Source organism: Corvus brachyrhynchos, unplaced genomic scaffold (assembly GCF_000691975.1).
Source record: "Corvus brachyrhynchos isolate BGI_N302 unplaced genomic scaffold, ASM69197v1 scaffold467, whole genome shotgun sequence".
NCBI lineage: Eukaryota > Metazoa > Chordata > Aves > Passeriformes > Corvidae > Corvus > Corvus brachyrhynchos.
This window is the reverse complement of record NW_008239309.1, coordinates 2365551-2390309: the sequence shown is the minus strand read 5'-3', so window position 1 is coordinate 2390309 and position 24759 is coordinate 2365551. Positions and strand designations below refer to the sequence as shown.

Below are 24759 nucleotides of genomic sequence, written 5' to 3'. Positions count from 1 at the left end.
GGCACAGGAGAAACTCCACAGCTCCCCTACTTCTCTTGCCAACACTTGAAAAGGTGGCACACCTGCCCCACTCTTCCAGCAGTAAATCATCCTCTGTTGCCTTACACTACTTCATTATCACAATAAAAGTGACAAAGGAAAAAACAGTTAAAAAGTCCAGGGCTTGAATCCACATAGTAGGATGGGCTTCACAAAACTCAGGTAAAAGGCTGGTAAAGCAAGAGTAGCAAACTCCCAAATTTTTATCTTCCTTCCTTCCTTATCCAAATCATCTCCCCAAAGGAGTCATGGATGCAAGCTGGCTGTTTGCCTGAAAACATCTTTTTACACAAAGGTGCATCAGTGTTACCTGCTGAAGCACAAGCAAAGAAGGCTCTATTCACTGTCTATCCAAGAGCTACTGAATCACAAACCCAAAATATTTAGATTTATAATGCCATTACCCTTCTGTGCTTATAAGTCTTTGAAGACGTGAGAAGTGGAGAACAGATACATAGGGCTATTGTAACAGGAATAACCATCAGGAAAGAACATGGACTCCAGGGATATAAACCTGCTGTGGAGTATTAAAACTGATTTACAGTTTCAGTTTCGTCTTACAGCTGTGCAGAGAGTGGAAAAATGTAAGAATTGTCTTCTGCAAGAATGCTTCAACAAATATTTGTTTTTATGAGTCCTGGAAGGACATTATTTTGTCACATGCTTGCCTCCATAAGAAATATGGTTTATGCTGCATGACCAGTATGATATTTCAAATACGGGGAATTGTTCCCTCCTCCCCTTTTTTATATTAATTTAGTATGGATTCCTTCTATGAGATGTGTATTGCTTTCCAAACTTCAAAAGCCTAAATGATTTGTATTTGCCAAAAAAATTGAAAGCTTTTCCTCTGCATTTAAAACAGTTCAGAACAACAAACTGATTTTCTCAAATAAGTTAAAAAAGCAATCACCAGATTAAATATGGAAAAGGTCATTATTACAATTAATTCTTTATGTACATTCTAAATAGCTAAAACCAGTGGTTTATAGTTGAAAGTCTATGAAAAATATTCAAAATTAGCAACTTTGAGGGCAAACCTTTCTGCTTTTTTTTTTTTTTTTCTTTTTAACTACCTTTCTGCTTTTGAAGTGATGCTTTGCAGCAAATAGGTTCACAGCCCCGCTCCCTTCACTGGAGCTTTCACAACACCGATCTTCCATGAGAAAACCTGGGCTTGTTGAAGGGAACAAACTACTCTGTATGTAAGGACAAAAACAAAGAGGCCACCAGAGGTGCCTGAAACTGCAAGTGCAAGCTCCCTTCAGATGGCAGCACTTGTGAGACAACCCGACTCACCCAGCACCGTCAAAAACATGAAAAAACGCCTCAACCCATCCCAACTTAACATCCTATCAGAACATCAAGGGTTGGTTTTAGCAGAGCCAGCCCCCCACCCACACCCATTCGAGGATCTCACTCACCGATCCATGAGAAGCAAACCCCTGGATGTTACTGTGTTCAGTTTTTCAGCAAATTAAGTCTGAAGCACACTTCTCCTTTGCCTTAAAGGGACTGCATAGTCCTGACACATCAGCAGGCAGGGAGCCCAGTGGTTGCTACAGAGCATTTATTTATACTCATTTGGAATTTCCTGAGGCAGCCCCAGCCCGGCAGCCAGCCCAGCCCGGCAGCCAGCCCAGCCCAGCGGTTTCCTTCACAGCACTTCACATGCTGTGCAATGCCTCTGGTTCCCCAAGGGTTAAAATACATTAAATGGGCAGCAGGACAAAAGGAACTGTACCAAATGACACACTAAAAAGATGCTAGGTTTTTTGTTTTGTTCTTTTCAGAAGAAGACACATTTAATTCCCAAAAGGGCATTATAAGTTCATGTCACTTCTCTTCCACCCTGTGTTCTCCTTTCCTCCCAAGCTCTTCACCCCCCACCTCACTTATTTCTCACTCCCACATGTGGACTGAGAGCACAGAAAGGTTCATTGACATAATTTGGGCAGAACGATTACCCCTGTTGTAACCACCACTGCTTGCAATTTTGTCTGTGTTACATTCAATCTTGTTTTATTTATGCTTCTCAAATGCAGGTTATAATTTGAAGGATAAAAATAAAAAGTTCTAGTATATGTTTTCTTTTTTTTTCTGAAACACAGCCAAAATATAGAAGATATCCTTCATGCTAGTAAAAGCACTTTGAAAACAATGCACAGACATATCTGATTTTTCCATATTCAATTTTCTTGTTTCCACATAACACCAACTATTAACTGAAGTAAGGGTAACTGGGATTCCAGATGCAAGAAGACTCACTTCTCAGCATCACAAAAAGAGCCTCAAAGCCCTGAGCTCCATCTCTTTTCACCTCTGCTTACAACAACAGTTGCTGTTAAAAGTGAGAGACTCATTTAACAAGGGCAAAGGTCCTAAGACTTCACAGGACTAAAGGAAAATAACTTTATTTCCATGTTTTCCATGCAGATTCCCAAGAACAGTTAAAATAAAAGGCAGGAGGGGGGAACGACATGAATTCTCAAAACAGTTTCCAAAATCACTGCAGACTGGAAGAGCTGTGCTTCAAACAAAAGTAGGATCTTGTGCTGCAATGGCAGGAGCAAGGTCCAAGTCCTCCACAATGCCTTCAGCTAAAATTACACAGACTTCCAATAAAAGTGTTTCCTGAAGATGGTTTCAGTGGCATTTAATATGAAGTAAAGTAATATACAATACTTCCAGGCATCAGCTTTTGGACTCTAAAGTAGGTCCTGCCCTCTAGGTAATTTTAAATTTACTTCCTTGAATTACAAGTCATTGAAGTATCCAGTATAAAACATGAGCTCAGGAAAAAAGTCTGAAGAACCCAACTTGCTTCATCTATGGACCATAAAAGTATGGAATTTTAATTGAACTTGGTTTGCTCTGTGCTCTAACTACCCCATGCATGAAGAAAAACAGCTCTCCATAAAATATTATTTGGGAGCAGTTCCTAACCATGGTTTGAAGTTTCTGCTAGAAGACAGAAAAACTCTAGGGCAGCTGACACTCAACCCATGCTTTCAGTTCAGGGAAAAAGCAAAAATTCTGCTCTTGAAACACTGCCTGGAGCCTGCAGCCACGACTTTGTGCTTGCTGGTCTTCAAGCCATATCATTCAACCAGCCAGGTGAGAATGAGCAGTGCAGAGCAGCACTCGGTGTTAGTGATGGGCATCTCTATCTCCATCAGCAGGTTCTTCACACCTGGGGAGATCATTAAAATAACCATCAAGTTTTCTGTTGTGAAAACAAACATGACACTTGGAATAGCGAAGTGAAGAGAAGAGAATGGCCAGAACATTCTTCTCAAGAGTTAGGATTCTGCTCAGAGGAAAAAAAAAAAATCTCTTAACATTATATGGTTTCATTTTTCTAAAAAAAGACAGCATGATATCCTGTTTAGAGAAGAACAGATTTTAGCAGCTGTCTCCACATGCTCCATCTGTTTACCATTACTCTGTGGTTTTGAGGGCTCGACATTTGAACAGGCACTTCATCAAGTCATGCACCTTGAGTGGACTGTCCTCAAAACACTCTCCAGGCTGAAGAAGACCTGCCATGAGTGCATGTAATAACCCAAAATGAGTATCAGCACATCAGCTCTTGTCCAGCAATTCAAATATGGAGGCACATGTCTGGGTTAGCACCAGTAAAACCTAAAGGCAATTGAGCATATATGTATTTATTTTCTTGGCCTTTGAGATCATTGAAGTGTCAAATAAACTCATTCAGCTACTGTTTGCAGTAGAAACAAAACTGAGGTCAGAGAACAGCTCCCCAGTGACCAAAAAACCTGACTTGGTCTGAAGCAGAGTCAGTGTAAGGTTTGGTGTATGGGCAGCCATCCAGCTGATAAATTCTTATCTAAAAAGCAGGTTATTTCACACCCCTTCTGAAAACAGAAGGCAGAGAGGGCACAATGGATCTGTGAAAGGCGATGGATGAAACACAGCTCTTTAAAACACGTGCCTCCAACAGACCATTTCCTCAGCAATGGAGTGGCTCTGCTTGGAAAGAATGAAATAATCTGCCTGATTACAGTGATACAGTCCAGGGGAGCACAGAGCTCGGCCATACACACCACTGTCAGGTTTATGTTCCTATCCCCAAAAACAGCTGCTGCATTTTGATGAAGTTTGGATATGGGGTTTGTCTAGATTTTAATTTGTGAAAGAGTGGGCATGTGCTATTTTGTATTTTTTTTTTCTTTACAGCCTTCCAGAATTTGGCAGCTGGTTTCCATAGAGTTATTTAAAATCTGCTAGCCTTTGAGGTCAGACATGAAACTGATCTGGCCCAGCCATCTCCTTCCTAGCAGATGCCTCTGGAAGGGCATAAGAAGAAAGCAAACACACAGCAACATTTCTCCTCTTGGCGTAGAGAAACCTGCAACCCAGAGACTTCCCAAGCTGGGGTGGTCCAGGATGGGTTTTGAGTCACAGTGTCAAATGTACATTTTCAGGTGCAACTGATAAATGCACCCCATTACTATCATTATCTAGTCGAAGTTCACACAGAATGAACTTCAACTACTTGTTATTTTGTGTGTCCTCAGGTAAGTAACAATCCCTACTGTTCTCCCAATGTACCTGCTTGGGAAAGCTTATGGTAAGAAATCTTGTGGGAGCAAGTAGACCATTCAAGCCTTCGAATCTCGTGAAATATTTTTTGTCTTAGAATCATAAAATCACAGAAACTTTTAGGTGCCAACAGACCTTTAAGATCATCAACTGTTAACTCAAGTTCACCACCATGTCCCTTCCCATGCATTGTGTCTACCTGTCTTTTAAACACCTCCAGGAATGGTGTTTCCACCACTTCCCTGAGAAGCCTGTTCCAAGCTTGGCAACCCTTTTGGTGAAGAAATTTTTCCTAATATCCAACCTTCCCTGGCACAACTTGAGGCCTTTTCCTCTCATCCTGTCACTTGTTGCCTGGAAGAAGAGGCTGACCACCACCTGGCTACACCTTCATTTCAGGGAGCTGTAGGGAGTGATAAGGTCAGCCCTGAGCCTCCTCTTCTCCAGGCTAAACAACCCCAGCTCCATCAGCTGCTCCTTAAACAACCTGTGTTCCAGAGCCTTCACCAACTCTGTTACCCTTCTCTGGAAACAGTTCAGCACCTCAGTGTCCTTCTTGTACTGAGGGGCCCAGAACTGAACACAGGATTTGAGGTGTAGCCCTCACCAGTGCTGAGTACAGGGGGACAATCTCTGCCCTGGTCCTGCTGGCCACACTGTTGCTGGTACAGGCCAGGATGCCATTGGCCTTCTTGGCCACCTGGGCACACCCTGGCTCATGTTCAGCTGCTGGCACCAGCACCCCCAGGTCCTTTTCCTGTGGGCAGCTTTGCAGCCACTCTGCCCCAGCCTGTGGCACTGCCTGGGGTTGTTGTGACCCAAGGGCAGGACCTGGCACTGGGCTTTGTTGAACCTCACACCACTGGCCCTGGCCCATTGATCCAGCCTGTCCAGATCCCTCTGCAGAGCCTTCCTACGCTCCAACAGATCAACACTCCTGCTGGAGTTGGTGTTGTCTCTAAACTGCGTGAGAGTGCCCCTGATAATTCCTCATCCAGATCAATTATAAAGACATTAAACAGAACTGGCCCCAGTACTGAGCCCGGGAACACCACTGGTGACCACCCACCAGCTGCATGTAACTCCATCCACCACCAGCCTTGGGGCCTGGCCATCCAGATGGGTTTTTACCCACTGAACAGTGGGTAAAGCCACTGAGCCACAAGCAGCCTATCTCTCCAGGAGAATGCTGTGGGAAACAGTGTCAAAAGCCTTACTTAGTCCAGGTAGCAACATCCACAACCTTTCCCTCATCCACTAAGCAGGTCACCTTGTCATAGAAGGAGATCAGATCAGTTAACCAGGACCTGCCTAATGGGATCCATGGGAAAGACTACACATCCTATTAATGTGCCATGTAACTCATAAACTGATAAGCAGTGCATGCAGTACATCACACAGGAACAGGACTGAAAATGGACAGTAAAGCTGGACTGGATGAGATGCTACACACAGTTTCATAAAGAGATGTCTCTCCTGCTGCTGTGGTGTTGTCTTGTTCTATGGGCTGAGATGGTCTGGCTGAGCCATGTATCTGTTTGTAGAGTTGCAGCCTTACAACTTTTCTCTGCAAAGGGACAGTAAGTAGTTTTCTCAGAATTGTCAACAGTGTGTTTTTCACAGCACTGAAAATGGGTTGCAAGGAAGCAGAGGCAGAGGAGAGTTGGGTATCAGTCTGCACTCTTCAGGGTGTAGACATGGCGAAGTCCCTGTGCATCCCTGGGGAGAGCTGGGGTGAAACCAAGCACTGGAAAAAAGCACTGAGAGCAGTATCGGGGAACAAAAAGGGAAGGATGAGCATCCTGGATGGCAGACACACTGTCTGAGAGAGAGGAAGGGACTAGAACTGTAACTAATGATGACGAGGGAGAATAGTGAAAGTCTAAAGGGCGATGCAGAGGATGCATGGGCATGTAAGCACATCAAGTCCTGGCAATCTTAAAAGCCATGTAACAGCCATCTGTCTCCAAATACAAAAAACAGAACAGGAGCAGAAGAGAATTACTCTAGACAGGAATACCTTTTTTTAACTTTATAACTTAAGATATGGAAAAAATTTAAAAATTAAAGAATCACACTTCTGCTGGAGGGAGGGGAGAAGAGGGGACAGGGAGAAAGGACTTAGCCATGGACTTACTGAAGTAAAAAATCCCTGCTGATATTTGTAAGCCCTTGAAACCTGACTGCCCTGATCGTGTCTTTATACTTGTATCATATGCAAATATTAGTCCACTTTTTTCAACCATGGCCATGCGCTTTGCTGTATCTTCTTGCACTGTACTTTTTTTTTTGAAAGCTGCACATTCTAGCTTTACCAAGCAGTGTACATGAAGTGTTAAAAATTGACCTATTTGCTAGTATTAGACCTGAAATTCCAGTAACAGCAGCAGAGTTGCACAAGTGTTTCCTTTCTATTATTTGATCTGCAAACCATATGACAGTGCTCCAGACAGAGAGGTTGGCTGTGTGAAGCAACGGTAGGGAAGGGGCTAGGAGTACATCAACAATATGCCCCTCAGCAGTAAGAGACTACTCTAGACAAGGGATGTCTGGTTTACATAGGGAATACTGTCTGTTCCCAATTATCAGGTAATTTAATCCTCACTCTAATTTGACCAAACCTTCAAACCCAGATATTAAAAAGTATCCCCCTCCACACACTTTCAAACAAATACTGAAGGTCAATACAAAAATATCACAGACAGGTCCTGTATATTGAAGGAAATCAACATATTGTTATAAAGGAAAAAGATACAGGAATATATTAATTTTAAAAAGAGGAGACAATTACATAAACATTAATTACAGTGCAAGATAACTAGGGAGGAGACATTGGGCAAAATAAAGGGATGGACTGTGAGAAGGGGTAAGGGTCACATTACCTACTTCTACAAGTAAGAAGGCTTTGCAAAAGGTAGGGAAGGATGGACAGAAAACATGAAAGAGTATAAACGGATTGCACACTCACCTACCTCTCCAAGCGTCTGAGCATTTAGTTTTGTCGAAGTCTGTGTGAAGAGTCAGATGAAGAAAATTCTCAAGAGACTGAGGATATGCTCTAAAGAGTTTTAGAGTTAGAGAGATAGGGAGCAGGAGAGCCCTTTTTGGACCTGGCTGATCTGCTAATTCTCCCCAGACACCCCAACCTGTATCTCACCACAGAGGTCAACCACTGCTTTCTGCCAACATAGTAAGTATAATTTCTGGATGAAATCAGAGGAGGCAATGGCAGAAAAAAAAGGGGAGGCTGGACACAAGCATGCTTCTGTCCCAAAGCTCAGAGCTGGTTACACTGAGACATCCTGGCAGGAATCTGTACTCTGCTACCCAGGGGAGTCATGTTACCAGAGGAAGGAAATGGAAATACAGCAGCAATGCCAACGTGGGAAGTCGAGTGCTCCCTCACCCCCTAAAAGTGCTGTGAAAACATGATACAGGAAGGGCTGCCCTTCTGTCATCTCTAATACAAAGCCTTACAAATGGCTCAAAAGAGTGGGAGGAGAGAGGTGGCCACTACAAGAAGCTTCCCAAGGACTTCTGCTCCAGTAGTAACGCTTTTGTAAGGAACATATCTAAATGCAGCCACTCAAGTGTTTACAGAAGACGACCAACTGTCATCAGACTATTTTCATCCAAGTCATTTTCCGGAAGGACCCTGTATTTTTAAAAGAAACAAAATACCTTCCCTTCCCACAGGGAGGACATTCATATGCATTATTCATAAATTGCTTTCTGCAGAAGAATCTGGGAAGTGAGGAATACTGTAGAGTAGTTTGGGGAAAGATTTACTGAGTTGTATCTTGAAAGAGGGGGAAGGCAGACAATGAAGAGAGAATAATTTCTCAAGTCTGGAAAAAGTTTATTCTTGGTGTTTTTCCTGTGACATGTGCCTGCCTACTGGTGCTTGCTCCTTACCCTAACCCCAGCTGACACCAGACAGTGCAAAGCAGTGACTTCCACCATGAGAACTTAGGGGTTTTATCACTTTTAGTCTCCAGTTCAGTAAGGCGGCACGGTACTACAAACAGCAAGACATGCCTGATGAGTCCCTAGAAAACTACTGGCTTTAAAATACAAGAGGAGCACCCTGAGCTGCCTCCCAGGGTGTAAAGGGCACATTATTTCCACAGGGAGCAGCAGCAGGCCACAGGAGAACGTCCAGGTGCTGCCCACACAAGTGCATCACAATGGCTCAGAGAAGGAAAGCCTGCATTGCTCCCTGAGCAAGCTTTCATCAGAGAGAATGAACAGTCCTCTGCCTAGGTGAGATGTAAGAATCTTCTGGGCAGCTGCAGAAGATAATCCAGAACATGACACAACTGTGGTAACCTCTGAAGAAAAGACAGATCAATTAAATCTGTTCCTTTTCTCAACATCGCTTTGGCCTCCTGCAGAGCATCAGCATCTGCATATAATGGCTTTGTATCTTGGACCATCTCTTGCCCATCACAGGCAATTTCCATTTCTAAGGACTGGGCTATCCAGAGCAGACTCCTATGTTCTCAAACTCCCAATGACAATGTATTTACCATATCCTTTCTAACTTCTTCCTGGCCCTTACCTTTCCACCAGAATCCAAAATCAGACCTGTAGTGCATTATTTGGACAACAAGTCCTGAGTAAAAGAGGATACATGGTCCCTGGTCCTCTGCAGTCTCATAAAGGCCTTTAGGTTGGCCAAATATAAGTCAGTGCATTTTTAAGCTTTCTGCCACTGAGGCAAATGCACCCTTGGATTACAGGCATTAACTAGCAGTTGCAGAAACACTTATTAATTCAAGTAAAAAGCTGGCATTCACTGTGAGAGCACGTGCTTCAGCTCCAGCCATCTGTCCTTAAGGCAGATCTGGCATCAGTGAATGTACTACAGCATAGTGATGAAAATTTTGATATGACTTGTGATAGAGATTATGTGAAATCACTGGAGGATCACTCACCCTTCTCCCCACAGATTTCAGGGTCCCACCCTACCTTGTTTTTAAATAGTGAGCACCACCAGAGTGACTCACAGGATCACTTGTGGGTGAGGCAGCAGCCTGGATCCCAGTGACAGCCATCTGCCCATCCCAAAAGCTCAAGATTGCAGGCCAGTTCAGCAGGCTCTCCTGATGGCAAGAGCCTCTCACCAGCTGTCAAAACACACCTTGGGCATATACCCATCTCCATTAACTCCAAAAGTTACTGGAAACAGGCTTGGAGCAGGGAGAATGGTATGTGAGGAATAGGTCTAAACAGTCCCTCAATACACAGTCCTGACTCGAACAAATTACCCTTGCATGGCTGATTTGCTAAAAATACAAACTCACCTGAATCCTGGTCACTTGCATCTGCTAAATTAAGCAAACTCAGAGGCTGCTGAGTGCAGAGCTTGGTGTGTCAGTGGCACTGCAGCGATACCTCAGGGACAGCCATCCTGCAGGAAGCAGCAAGAGAGGCTGGCAGCTGGGCTTTTGGGGCAGGTACCTGCAGTACTCAGAGTAAAGGCTCCAAGCAGACAGACTACTACCTTTCAATCAAACACTTTCAACTGCTGACTTCTTCATGTCTGTAAGTTCCCAGATTGATGGTCTGTAATGAGGAATGGTGGATATTCTGCTAAAGTTAGTAACAGTGGTAATGTTCCGGTGCACAGCATTTTCTGCTTAAGACTATATTTACATTATGAGGTTAGAAATCATGCAAAATTCCTTGCATATTGCTAATATGAATGAGGAAAATTGAATCAAAGGAGAGACTGTAAGTCAAATAATACAGTAATTGAAAGAAAAGTGTGTCTGCAAATCTTTGGTAAGAGTTGTTACAAATCGATGCAGAGGATGTGTGATAAAAACGTTTGCTCTAAGGAAATGTGTGTTCTATTTATTAGCTTCAATTAAAAGGGTTAATAAGTTAGCTGGGGTTTTCATAATACTTTCCAACAGTTGCTTAAGCATTTATATACCAGCAGATGGAAAACACATTTATTAAACATTTGGTCTTTGAGTCATGCTGACGTTAGTATCTCAAGCAACATTAATTCAGGCAGCAGCTTTTTGTAATGGCCTCATTCTCTGACTAACTGGTGCACAGTTACAACTTCACACAGGAGTCAAGAAAACTGCTCAGATACAAAGAAAATCTGACCAGAAGCCCACAGGGTGCTCCAGAGTAACTGTGCACATATAAAATATGCAGAGAGATGCCAGGCTGCTGCAGAGGAAACAGCGGTCCAAATATGGTCTGTATCTCTCATCAAACCACCTGTGGTCCCAGAAGCCTGGCTTGCTCTAGGGAATGGAGCTGGATGCCCAGGTCAGCTGGGAGTGAAAAGAGTAAACTGGGAGCAAAGACACTTTGACAGCTGCAGACTGGCTATTACAGCAGAAGTTCCTTGCTTTACAGGTGTAAGGACACGAACGGTAAAAATGATGTTCAGGTGCTACAATGCCACTGCTTTAAGAATTGTGCAGGAATCTAAAGCACGGAGAGGAGTTAAACATGCAGGGAAACAGCTCAAATGAATGCGTGCAAGATGTAGCGCTTCTGTGTGTAGAGAAGCATGTTAAAAATGGAATGGGAAAGCGTGAAAAGATAAAGCCATACACTAGACTGAGGAGAAGGCACAGACAGAAGGGAGGAAAGAGAAAGGGTCAGGGAAATCTCCAACACTACGTAGAGAAAACGCTATACATTTGCTTTACTGCAAAAGAAAGGGTTTGTGCAACAGCCTTGCTATACTGACCCCTGCAGCCCATCCTTCTCAAGAAAACTGGAAATGCTTTTTTTAAGTCTGTTATGAAATGACTGACAATTCTGCAGTCTCTGGATACAGAGAATGAGGTGCTTAGGGAAGTCAAATAAAATAGATGTTTTTATTACAGTTAGGGACAAATACAGTTTTTAATCCTTTATCGTTTCTAAATCAGTCTCCTATGTTTGTTTTGCTGCTTCTTTGTTTTCCACATCGGAATAAATAGAATTAGACTGGAAGTTTATTCAGAACTTTCAGAATATGTGTTTTGAAAAAGAGTTTTCACGAACCAGTTGTTAGTGAAAGGAATGAAAATCCATCCAGAACTATTTCCAAACTTCCCTGTAAGTTTTCTGCTTGTGCACTGTGCTTTTTGTAGCTGACTGGAAGACACTTCTACAGATACCACTACAGAAATGTTAGCAGAGCCTCATTAAATAGATGAATTATGCATCAGTCCTAGCACACACAGAAGGTAACAATTACTGGAAGTTTCACCCAGCAGTTAATGGAGACACTAATACTATTTAGAGAAACAATCACCTCATTTATTTTTTTTTCTTGTACTATGCAAAGAGAAATTAATTTGTATCATGTACCAAACCAGCTGCAAACTCCCAATAGCTCCCCACAGACAGAGGGTATTTCCCAGCTCCTGAGGCAGGTTCTTGGATGACTGCACAACATGCCCTGGACTTGCACTGCACTCCTTAACTCCGGTGAGTTTACTGGACTGAGCAGTGAGCTCACATGCCACCAGGACAGACTCTAAAGAGCAAACAGTTACGACTATCCAGCACCTGATAAAATAAAGCAAAGTTTTCTCCGAGCACCAATTTATCTATCACTTTATCTATCACTAGTGTCACAGAGGATTCAGCTCTTTTCTGAGCAGACAGCACAGCTTTGACAAAGTCTAGTCCAAAATCACTACGAAGTCACAAAAGTAACTTCCAAAATGGATAAAAATGAACAAATAAGCTTGCAGCCCAAAGAAATACAGTTCACTACAAGACCTCTGTGCAGTGAAACTGTGAAGAGTGATAAAACTTTTAAGTCAGCAGCAAAAAAAACTATTAACAAACAGCACTGAAGCATAAACCTGTCTCTCTCTAAACTCTGTCATTTATTCACCACATTTGAGGTTCATCTCTTTACCGAGATAGGCAAGAGACAGAGAAACTTATGATAGGTGCTTTCATTATATCATCACTTGCTTTGTAGTTTATCTCCCATACACACTCACTAAAATATTTATAGCAAATGTATTTCCCATAAATACCCCTTAAAAAAATCTCTATACAAATGCAAAATAGCTAGATCCTTTCCTGGAAATAAGCTCCAAATTCAAGCATTCTCTACAGATTACATCTGCAGCAGCAGTAGTCCATATAGGCTTGTACACTGAAAAAAATTACCGAAATGGCACATAGGCATAATCATTTGATAGTGCAAGTACTCACATTCTCAAGTTAACCAAAGCAAACCAGTGCTTCTTAGTCACTTCATACTTGAATGAAGCTGAACATGTGGTCAGACTTGCCAAAATATTCAAGTAACATAAATGCAGCTTAGTAGTCTCTAACAAGTCTTTCTAGTTCTTTTTCCTGCTGCTGATTGATTCAGAGGGTGCAGAAAACACCACCCCTGAAAGTTTGTCTTTCCACTCTTAGAGCTCCGTGCAATTAAGAAACTTGCTTCAATACCTCCAACGCCCAGATCAGCTCCTGCTCATCCAAAGGCATGCTCTCCCAGGCAGCACAGCAGCACAACAAATCATAGGTATTTGCAGCCCAATATTCTGTCTATTATGAACTGCCGAGGATTTGGAGACACGGGCGTACATAGCTGCGTGTTAGAACGCCAGCCTCAAGGGTTTGCAAAGCCAACAAGTCCTGACAGTTTCTGCAAAATGTTGTCCAATTTAATTCTGAATTAAATACTTGCAATTTATTACAGCGTCTTTCTACAAATAAGGGAACAAACAGCTTTATCCTGCAAGAAGCCTTCTTTGCATAACAATCATGAAACGAAAACTTCATCTTGCATTAACATATCCCCCAGTACAAGCATTTAGATTGTTTTAGACTTACACGTCAGCCCACCAACTTTTTCAATAGACAATTCTACTGCAGGGAGAAAAAAAATTAGTAAGCCGATCAGTAACACTCCATGCCCAATTTTTCTTTCCTTGTAAGCAGAGGAAATTTTTCTGCATGACTTAAGTTAAAGGCATATTACAAAGAAAAGTCAAGTTACATGGGGGGTTTAGGCAGCAAACAGCTACAGTTAAGTCACACAGCAGAGGTTTTGCAGTCCACTTTCTCAAAAGGATTACTGAAGGTTACAAAAGGATATGGTTTCTGTCTTAAAGAATATACTTCTAATTATATAAAAAGGGGGTGGGGGAAGGGAATAGGAATATCTTATTTCAGCAGATTTAACATTGGTGAATTTAACCTTAAATCACCAACTGATCATAGTAATTCCAAAGACTTAATGTAACTTTCACTAGCCTTTAGAAGAAACTTCTTGTTTTGCATAAACTGCACATAATGACACTCCATATTTCAACTGTCCTGCACACAAAATGTTTTAATCCCATGCTCTAATTAGAGTAATTCTACAGTGAGCACAGTGAGCAACCAACAAGCTCCTGCCATGCACTTGAAATTTTCCATGTAATCCTACTGTAGCAGCCTCAGCTTTAGTGGGCTAAAACTGTTTGTGCAGTGATCAGAAGAGGAAAATATTGACATAACCACAGGAGGAACACTGCTGCTGTGCTGTTATCAGTCGTTCTGCAATCTCTGCCCCCTCCTGACCTGCCAGCCCTCCTCAGCAACCTTTGAACATGCCAAGCAATCCATTTCACAGAGTATCACCCAACCAAAACAGACAGTTTGGGAGCTTCTTACAAATAACAAAGAAGTGAACACCTCTTCAGGATATTGCTTGAGAAATGTTTTTATGCTTTGCGGAGAAGCAAGCAACAAAAATTAGACTGACCAGTAAGGGTGACCAGGAAGAGCTGGGTATTTGATGTGCAAGAGTTGGTTAATCTCACAAATTAGTTACAGACACAGGGTAACAGCCACATGATTCTGCAGCAAAGCCCTAGGCCTCCCAGAGTCTAGAGTAAGCCCTGCAGGTCCTTGAGAGCAAAGCACACTGCATGCTGAATGACTGAGTGCCAGCCCTTAAGTCTTCCCAAACAACTTTCCACACTATAAATATTTAAAAGATTATCGGGGTGGGGGATGGGGGGGAACAGATGGGCTCTGATCTACCAGGAAACATGTTTTCAGTATTTAAACTGCCATTACTTCCTTTTCCTGCTCGCACAATGTAAGAATTTTTTTAATTAATAATCCAAAGGGGGAAATTGTTCCCATTTAGTTACCTGTAGCACTGCCGTTAGTATTTGCTGGGTAGGCCATGTTTGCTCAGTGACACATCCACAGCTAGGCTGTTTGATGTCATGCAAATGCCATGCATCAAGTCCAACCAGACATGCAACCTGGAACAAACAAGTAAAAAGCAGTTAAAAATATGCAGTTTTAAGAAGTTAGGTACATTAAGGCATTTTTGAGTGTTTAAAGTGTCATCTTCAGTGCAAACTTCAGCACAGCAGTAACATGCTCCTCTTAAATCAGCCTCCTAGCTATCACAATCCCCAAAGGTGTCCAAGTGCCTGAAGCTGAACTGTAGTTCTTTGAGAACCTCCAGATCTGTCGTCAGTGAGGATCTAACCAGCTGAATTTGCAATTGGCCTTGTTTTTTTCTGGCCTGCCCTCAACTTTTTTGCAGCTGGTCTTTAAACTCCCCTGTACCATCGCAGATTCCTCACATTTGCTAACATGTGTATAAAGTTTTAGATTACCCAAGATCTTATGTAGGCAGGGTTAGAGGATTTTTTTAGGTGAAGAGCACCTACAGAAGTGCGGTACCAGCGAGTGGGGGACCAGTTGCAATTTCTGAGCTCAGATGCCCCCAGGGGAGGTGAGGGAAGAAGAACCCTCAGATGCAGCCAGAGCAGGCATCCCCCTGCCTGACAAACCTAGACACTGACACCTACTGTGTGGAAGCTGGCAGGGTGGGGGGGACCAGAGGTGGCACGGATGCTGTCAGGAATGGTGCTTGTCTGACTACTAGACCTCTCCACTGCAAGTTCAGCAGCAACGGGTTCTCCGGGTGTTAGGTTTTCTTCCAACCCACTCATGGCAGATTGAACCAATAAGCAGCGCTTGCCTGAAGCTCAGGCTGCAGGTACAGAAAAAGGGCACATTTGGCTGCTGAGAAGAAGCCAAATGAGAGGTAGAGACCTAATCAGCAGCAGTTCTGTGGCTAGCTGCCTGCTGGCCATCTCTGCAAAGCCAGACTCATTAGCTCTGCAACAGGGCTCCTGGCTCCTCCTTCCCTGCCCACCTTCGGTGCAGTGGGCAGCCTGACTACAACTTCCATGCTTGGAGCAACAGATCTGACTCATATGGGGCTGCAGAGATGCCTCTTCGTGAGTCTGCTGCGAGTTTTCTGCAGTCCAAACAGCATTTCATTTTGTTGACTCAGATAGGTGGAGCTTAGGTGTATGAAGAACACTCTGCTTTGCCGACCCCTGTCTGACTTGGGCTGACAACTCCTCAACAAACTACTAGTCACATTTTTCCAATTATATTTGATTTGGCTCTGACAGTATGTGCAGGGAAGTATTTAAAAGCTAAGCAGATTAGCAAAGTAAAAGAAAATCAAAAATTAATGAGCGCAGGCACCATGTGAATTTGAGTCAGAGATACACTGACTGATAGAGAAGCTGGCTGTCTTTAGAAGCTGATGGAGCTCCATCACACAAGCTAATACAGCTTCGCTTTCTCCTTCAAGGAACACATGCACAAATGCCTTCATTTTTAGTACAATCCTGATACCAGTTTCCCAAGAATGCAGAAATATCTTCATTGCAATTCCTCCTCCCCTAGCTCTACCCTATATGCTGGCGTTTACCATCTCTTGTTCAGTGGAGGGCAGGACATGAAGCTGCCATAAAGACTGTGTAAGTGAAAGGCTACAAACAGCAAAATAAAGCAGGAATCCAACACAGGCCATGATGCAGAGAAGTCTATCACAAGATTCCAGGCATAACGATAATTATCAAATTTCTGAAACAATAAAGCATGACAAGAAAAAAACAGAAAAACATTTTGCTGGCAGAGTTTGCAGCCAGGACAGAAGTTTTAGATCTGTGAACTTTTAGGAAAATATTATCTACTTCCTTTCAAACAGAGATATTTTAAAGAATCACTCCCATCTCTGCTTCCTCTAAGGATATAAAGTTATGCTTTAAGCTGAAGACAGGCAATTTTTACTGAGTCACAATGAATGCTTACTAGAAAATTATCATCAGTCTCCATGTGAAGTTGCTCAGGACAGCCACTGTCTCAGGGCAGGCTGCACTTAGCAGGGCATCAGAGTCTACCAGCAGTGTATCCTGGTAAAGATAACTGATTTACCCACTTCTAATTTGTTCAGCATAGCTCTTTGCTTTTTCAGGAGTATTAACAACAGGTGTACTTCCCTGCTTTCATTATATACACTGTACAAGGGGAGACCTGAGAGCATGCACCCATGGGTAAGAGGGGATCCTGGGCGGGGACACACCTCTTTTAGGTGCAATGCAGTCCCAAATATGAGTGGGTCAACCACAAAAATGAGGCCCGACTGTGGCATGCCTCATCATGGGTTTAAAAGTAAAATCTGTTAAAAACACTGGTCACCATTCACAGGCCCACATGAGGAGAGCTTCCCAATAGCAAGAAACAAATGTAATTGAGGTGAGAATTGACATAAAGTTAATAAAAACAGTGCTGAAAGTCTAAACAAGGCCAAGATCTACATTTTGTTGTGGCTTGAAGAGATGTAATTGACCTGTTACAAACTGCCTTTGGGTATGCTTCTATTAGTTTCAAAGCTATGCAGGCTTGAGTACCTCAAGCAATCTCACTTGCTGCTTCTGAGCTTAAGTGAGGATTAATTAAATTATTCAGGAAGCATATTGAGCCCAACAGATAGAAAGAAAAAAGAGAGAAAAAACACAAGATCTAATAATTTGTTAGCTAAGTGGAAGGATTTATAATTGATTCCTTTCTTTTCTTTTTTTTTTTTAAGATTAAATGTAACAGGAATTGACAATCTACCTATTAAACAGCTCTTTAAGTACAGAAAAAAATCTGATCTCGCTCAGCAAACTCATGAAGGAAGGGAATTTTGTTAAAATGTGCTTTGAGCCATACATTGGGAAGTGTATTTCTGAAACAGCAACAACACATACATGGATTATTTTTAGAATGGTGCCACATGTGATTCCCCAGCTGCACACACCCCAGAAGCTGCATTTGGACACAAGTCTCTCATGTGGGCGAGGCGCAGGACAATACCGGAGGCCAGCTAGAATACTGAGAGGAGGAAAACAGCCTCCTCTACAGCAAAGCATATTCTCTCTGGTAGAGACATCTTACACAAGAAAATTAGTAGAGGAGCTTATATATTCCTTTCCCAACTCTTCAGCTCTTTGCTCATGTGTTTTTACATGCTCAACCCATGCTTGCCTGTGAATACTGTGATTTACAGATCCTAGGGCAAATGCAAAACAAGCAGAGACTAGCCACATGAAGAATTATTGCTCAATGAAGCAGTTGTTTAAAGTGTTTTGCATTAGATATTCAAACTCTCTTCTGCCCTGAGGTTCAATGGCAGAAAACTTAAACACACATGATCCTCAGTTTCTACAAACGTTCATGACACCCCAGCATTTACAGGTTTTTCCAGAATGGTGATTATTTAGGCAGAACATAAAGCCTATGTCCTAATCCTGTCCTAGTCACAAGGGAAAAGAACCGTGCTCCTCTTTTGTGCTGCATGTAGCCAGGTCACCGACAGCTATTCTAGTGTTTCAGCACTAGAAGTATCTGAGTACGTATAGATCAGTTCTGGCATCCATACAGCAGAACTACAGAAATGTAGTAGCCTCAAGAGGCACAGACCTTGCAGAAAATCCAGGCTCACACTTCAGTCTGATGTTTGCAGGAGACACTTAAGATAGAAAACAGTTGAGGTTTGGTCTAAGAGCAGCTGTAGAATAGCATGTTGGCAACACAGTAATTAGAGGAGAAATATAACTCAGCTCTTAACTCAGAAAAGCAACCCTGAAAGTCCTCCAGTCCAGGGCTGAGGTCACATGTGGGAAATGGCGATGGGCACACGCTGGTTTGTGGGATTCAACAGGACAGATTTTGGCTTCCCAGGCAAGGAGGCTTTAGGCTAAACAGATAGGTATGTAACTTCTTTTTTCTCATGGCATGCAGATTTGTAAGAGCAAACAGTCACATCAACCACTCCAAGCAAGCTCCAGATCAACACTGTATTTTGAACCACTCACAGGGTGAATGTTGCTCAGACTACAATTCTGTTGTTTAAGATCTGGATCAGAACTGTGAAGGATTCAAAGCTACTGGCTCCCAGTTGTTCAGATGGATTCAGTCAGGGGATGGTTCCAGGAGAAAAACCAGCTCTGCAATCCTATCCAGCAAGTGCAAAGAGGTGATTAAATGGCTTAGGGTAGAGGGGTTTGACAGAGCAAGTCGACCCATGAGATGCAATACTCAAGAAGAACTGGTACTGCTCCCTCTCACATGTGGGTCGTTCTAGCAGTAGAACTTGCCCAGTTTCATTCTGCAAGACTCTGATAACATTTGCAAACAAGAGCCAAGATACATGCAAAACCCATCTAAAAACACAGATGGTAATTTCTCTAGCTGCAAGAAGAAATTAGCACTGGGAATCCCTCCTGCTCAGCTGGAGTGGTGAGCACTTTTCAAACTTGTGCTTCTCTACAGGAAACAGGAATGTCTGCAACCTGTATGTACCAAGTATGCCAGGTGCAATTTAAATGAAGCAAGGTCTGTTGCCAACAACAGCAAAGGAGAAAGTATGTGGGGAGTTGCTCTGTGGTTGGTATCTACCTGGGATAATGACTGTATCCCTGATACTTTCTTTTCAATCTCACTCCTACTTTGGTTGTGTTCTTCTTACCCTTATATTTATCAACATGAGTGGCCAATAAATTGAAAGGCGACATTTGTAAGGGAGAAATATCTTTTTTTATAGATGCTATTTTAGAATTAAAGATAAAGAACAAGTAAGAATGCAGGCATATGAAGATTTTTTTTCAGGTCAGACACAATAATCAACTTCGAGATAAGGGTTGTGAATGATTTTAAATTTCACTTAATTATTTAATCATGTAACAATTCACCCATTCATATACTTTCCACAGCAAATGTCTTTCTAATGTTGCATCCAAATCACAAGCAAAATTATGCAAGTTGCTGTTCAAGTCTCACTAACTGAACAAAATAAATCAGTAGCTAGGCCACCCTAAAATGCAGAACGAAAAATCCCCTGGGACCAGTGTTTCCTGCAGCATCTCTCAGGCTGCAGTCAGCTGTGATTCAGTCTCTCCATCACAAGATACAGAGATGATTCTTACTATATGCAGTGTGACAGGTAATTTATTTTGGACAATATTTAAGTAGTCAACCAAAAGAAGTCACCTCTCACTATGGGGTTTTTTCTGCAGAATCTGCAGTAGGATGAGAGCAAAAGAAGCCTTGTAAATCCTTTCAACAAGCAAGTTAATTAAGGAGATATGGCTACGGTCAGCATGAATTTACCTGCCTGCTTTCCTTACTCCATCCACTTTTGGAACTGGTCTGTAAAAAAGGTCTTTCTTTACAGCAGAGCTCCAGGCAAAAGCTGAGCTAAGCTCTGTTAAGAAGAGAGTGATGGCTCAGAAACTCTGGGACCTGAGTCAGCAAGCTGAAGAACAGTCAGAGTGCTCCCAGCCAGGGCAAATGCTTCCCTTCTGTCAAAAACAACAACAACAAATAATCAGGCCCAACTCTAAGCTTTGTTGCTTTTGAACCCCAAAGTCCCAGCTAGTGCAATGTCAGGCTCCAATTCTCAAGCTATGTTGGAAATCAACATAAATCAGTTTCATGGGATTCCCTCAGTTGTCTTCTCCCCCAGCCCCCCAGCCTCTATCTCCAGCAGAGTTGCATTAAGCTTCTCTGCCCACCTTGTTATTGCAGGAAGTGGAGAATAAATGTGCAACCTTCAGTAATGTAGGGGTCTGAGAGGTTTTCTTCTGCATACTTGAAAATGATCTTCTCATCTCCTGAGTGGAGCTTCCACAAGTGCTTCTGCTTCACTCTCCCAAGCCACCTACCTGCTGCACAGGAGCAGGGCTTTACTGGGCAGCTTTCAGTACAGAAAAAGCCCCAGAAAATGGATATACATGGAAATATTTCCAAGGCACTGGATCCTTCTCGCTATTCAAAATAACCCAGCAATTTTCTGAATTTCTACAAGTATTGCTTTGTCACATTTGCTACTGATAGCAGAAATGGTCTACCATCAGCTGCTGGGTTTTAGTTTCCCTTCCACATGGAGTTATCCCAGTAGTGTCTGGAGGATTCAGAAGAGAAAGCAGCCATTCTACACAAGCCACTCATTGACTTGCTGGGGAAAGAAAGAGAGAAAGTGAAAGGATTTCAAAATAGTACCCAGCAGAAATAAACATAATAAGCATTCTATAGAGGCAGACAAATGATCCATCCAGACTATCTTGTTTTCAATAGTAGCAACAACAGATACTATTTAAGGCTAATACAAGTGCCTGATGATGAGTCCATGCTTCTGTATTCTCCCAGCATCAACAATTATTGGATTTGGAATATTTAAAGGTATGTCCTTAGTATGCCATTTTAATATTCACATAAATTGCCTGTGAATTTGACTCTTTCTGACCCTGCTGCTGCCACAAGCTTCTGCTGCCTTGTGGGACAGGAAGTCCCAGGCTGTCAATACCCACTGCGTACTTTTATGTTATTTTAAACTGATGTTTGAGAAATTTTACTGCTACCAAATTCTTGCATTGCAGGACTTGGTCAAAATCAGTGCAGATTCAGCTTATCCACACCCTTTGTGATTTTATAAACTATAATCTTCTCTCCCAGCTCATAAGCAACACAATCCCCAGCTCAATTTTAGTTGCCCTTTCTGTACCCTTTCATGTACAAGTCACCATGTGGAAAATCCTGGTCATGAACAGCATCTTACTAAAAAGTTGTCTGCAAGAACAATCTTTCAAAATGGTTTAAAGTACATTAAATTTTGTTAGTGTAACCAAGCTTGGCTGTAACAACTAGCTAGTGTGTGGGAAGGAAAACCTCAGTTCTAGTAATTCTTGTTAAGGAGTTAAGACAAACAGAACTTACCTGCAAGCACAAGCAGCTTTCCCTAGTATGGGCCAGAGGCTGGACACAGCCCTCCCAAGTATCCGAAAAGACAGGTCAGCCAAGTGGACTTTTGGTGACCATACCTGTTCTCAGAGATCCTGCAGACTCACTGTCAGCCAGAAGTGGCAGCTCTTGCTATTTTCTTACTATCAGGATCACCATTCATTAGTAAAAGGAAATCATTATATGGATTCTGTAAATCATAGTTGGCATGCCTTTGTCACTTGTAATAAGGAGGACATCCTGTCCATACAAAACTGGGCTACAGTCTGAGGACTTGGTGGTCCTTGTCTAATATGCACGAGCATGATCTTCACTCACGTGATCTGAGCCTAAACACAAACATGTATGCTTGGATGACACCCATGACACAGTGCTGCAAGGCCCCCCATACCCTATGAGCATTCTCAGACCACCCATCTCTTCTGGAAATTATTCCTGACAACATCATTGTCATCATATTACATTATGGAAGAAAAAAAAACACCTTCAGAAGACTGCATGGTTCTGCAACTCAGAAACCAATTTCTGTTTATATTAGAGAAAAAAAAAACAACTAAAAAAAGAAAGGCAATCCAAGGAAGAAAAAAACAACTTTTTTTTTTATACCTGAAATTCCTAATGGATGATGTAGAAGACACTCCCTTTTATTTATGCCAGTGAATAATGAGTTACATAAAAGTACATTAATTCAAGCCAGTATGATATTGCTATGGGTTGTAATGCTTGCTGTGACAGGGAGCCCAAAGGACGCAACTGGCCTATCCGCATTTTTCTTGCAGAAAAGCAGGAGGGATGAGACTTCCATGGCTTCAAATAGTTCAGTCTGATCATTCTCCAAGAGGGAAATGAAACGTGTGCTGAGTGGCATTTTTATCTGCTCTGACAAAGACTGAAAACCAGCATGAATAACAAAAAGGCTTCCAAAAAGTTGGGAGAGAAATGAATGCATGTTGGGGATGATGCATGCATGCCAGTTGCAGTATACCTGTGGCCTCCCAGAGCTGACAATCCTGGAATTGCTCTGTCTGGGACAAGAAACAGTTCCACTTTCTTCTCTACAGCATGTATATAAACTACCTGTCACATTTGTTCACTCAGTGGGGCAGGACAAAACACAGCATCCCTTCCACTCTATCTTTAAACGTTACAAGTTGTACAACAGTTGGAAAAACACATATGCAGATCCCCATAATTTAAAATTAATTCACTTATTCAAAGAGAATTTACAGGTAGACAAAGTTGGAGGCTGAGATGAGCAAACCAATCAAGGATGTTTATGAAATGGACTGTGATCTTGTTTAGACTTTGCATCTAAGACAAAACTGCAAGGATTTTAAGGCACAAACTCTGATAAATAGACAAATCTAACTCTTCTGTAAAGTACCCAAGTCTTTAGCCTTCAGTGACATTTCATATGTAATGGCGCAAGCATGAAACATACTTAAAGGAGGACAGTCAAGTCTCAGTCTGTCTCTTCTTCTGATTTTAGGTCTGAGATGCTATACCTAATCAGACCAGCCATAAATCTACTATGACGAAAGGGCAATGATATGGGACAGCTGGCAAGTTCAAAGACAAATACTTTTGTCTAGCAGCATTTGCCCATGTAACTATTCACCTGTGACCCCAGCTGAAGGTGTATCTTTACCTGAGAAAGCTCCAGCAGATAAGCTTTGTCCCCATCTAGCCCTAAATGCCGCTTCCTCCCCTACAATAATACCCAAATCCTGGTGTCTCTTTTCCTTTCTTTTACTACTAATATGGGTACTGTGGACCGTGCTATCAACCTTACGTGAACAGAGAAATTACAGGCTTTTTCCACAATGAAAGTAGAAAATTGTAGGTGAAAGGAGACAATATTGTAAGGGCCAGGCTCTTGCTTTTCATCTATCCCAGTTTACAGCAGAGGACTTCAAGTCTCACTCTCCATTAGACTCAGTCTATAGCCCACACTGCCAACATTTCATCCCCAAGTGCTAGACTGGGTCTACAACCTCAATACTAACATGGGCCCATTTCTCTTCAAGCTGCTTGAAGTGGCCCTTCAGAAATACAGGGGGACCCTACTTGCCAACAACTCTTCTATTGAGACCACAATCCCACAGCTTCAGCATGGCCAGGGAACACACTCCACACATCCTCCAGGCTGCTCCATCGCACAGCATCCCTCAGAAACAGCCAGCACATGTGCAGTTTTTTTTACCACTTCCCTAAGCCACAAACCATCTCTTGTGAGGCTTTCCACATTCATTCCAGGGGTGAGGAGGTTTCCCTTGTCCTGCCTCCAAAGCCACCACATGTCCACACCACTATGGACTGCAAGCCAGCACACTCTGGTAGGAGGGAGGCAAGATATCACAGCAGCAAAAACCTGCCAGAGGCTGCTCCTCCACCCCACCACATGCTATATGGCCTCTCAGTACTGGTATCTGGCAGCAGCTGCAGTGAAGCATGATGGAGCCAGTGTAGCTGGGTATCTCCATACTTTTCCTGCTCAACAGCTCACAGAGAAAGACATGTCAGCTTGCCAGACAAGTGTCACAGAGCCTCTGCATTGCATGCGGCCAAAACCATTTTGCTACGTGTGGACACCTACAGGGAACTTACCCACCCAAAAGAGGGGACCACAAGTTGGGGCAATGCACTTGTCCCTCACCAGGGATGTTCCTCTCTGCAGCCCAGTCAACATTAAAACAATCTGTTCCTAATGCTCTGGGACTTTGTAATTTAATCTGAGTAATTTAAATCAGCATAGAGTTTACATAGAGTTCATTCCTCCTTCTCAGTGAGAGAGTGAACTAACACTTGTATTAATTATTCACAGCATCTTCTTATGCTCACGCTCCCCATCTTTTTCAAACAGATGTACAGTGGCAAGAGAGTCCAGTGCAGACAAAAGTGTGCTGATCAACTTACTGCACAAGGAGTTCTCACCTTAGGAAGCCAGGACTCACTGAATTATGTCTCTCCCCTGAAAATTCTAATCTAAAGTCCTGCATCTGGTTACTAGCATGAGGCACACCACTGCTGTGCCACAGGGTGCCAGGCAGGAGAGGTGCTGACAAGCTG

The 24759-nt window shown here is 42.6% G+C and overlaps 1 protein-coding gene across 1 annotated transcript in view; it reads right to left on the bottom strand.

Annotated features, from left to right (window-relative positions):
* The window catches only part of KANK1 (KN motif and ankyrin repeat domains 1), a 120074-nt gene that overhangs the window by 36756 nt on the left and 58559 nt on the right, over positions 1–24759 (bottom strand). Inside the window, exon 3 of the mRNA XM_017740669.1 lies at positions 14742–14858. Within this exon, the coding sequence (XP_017596158.1) occupies positions 14742–14778 (37 nt within the window). The 5' untranslated portion in view covers positions 14779–14858. The remainder of the gene's footprint in view (positions 1–14741; positions 14859–24759) is intronic.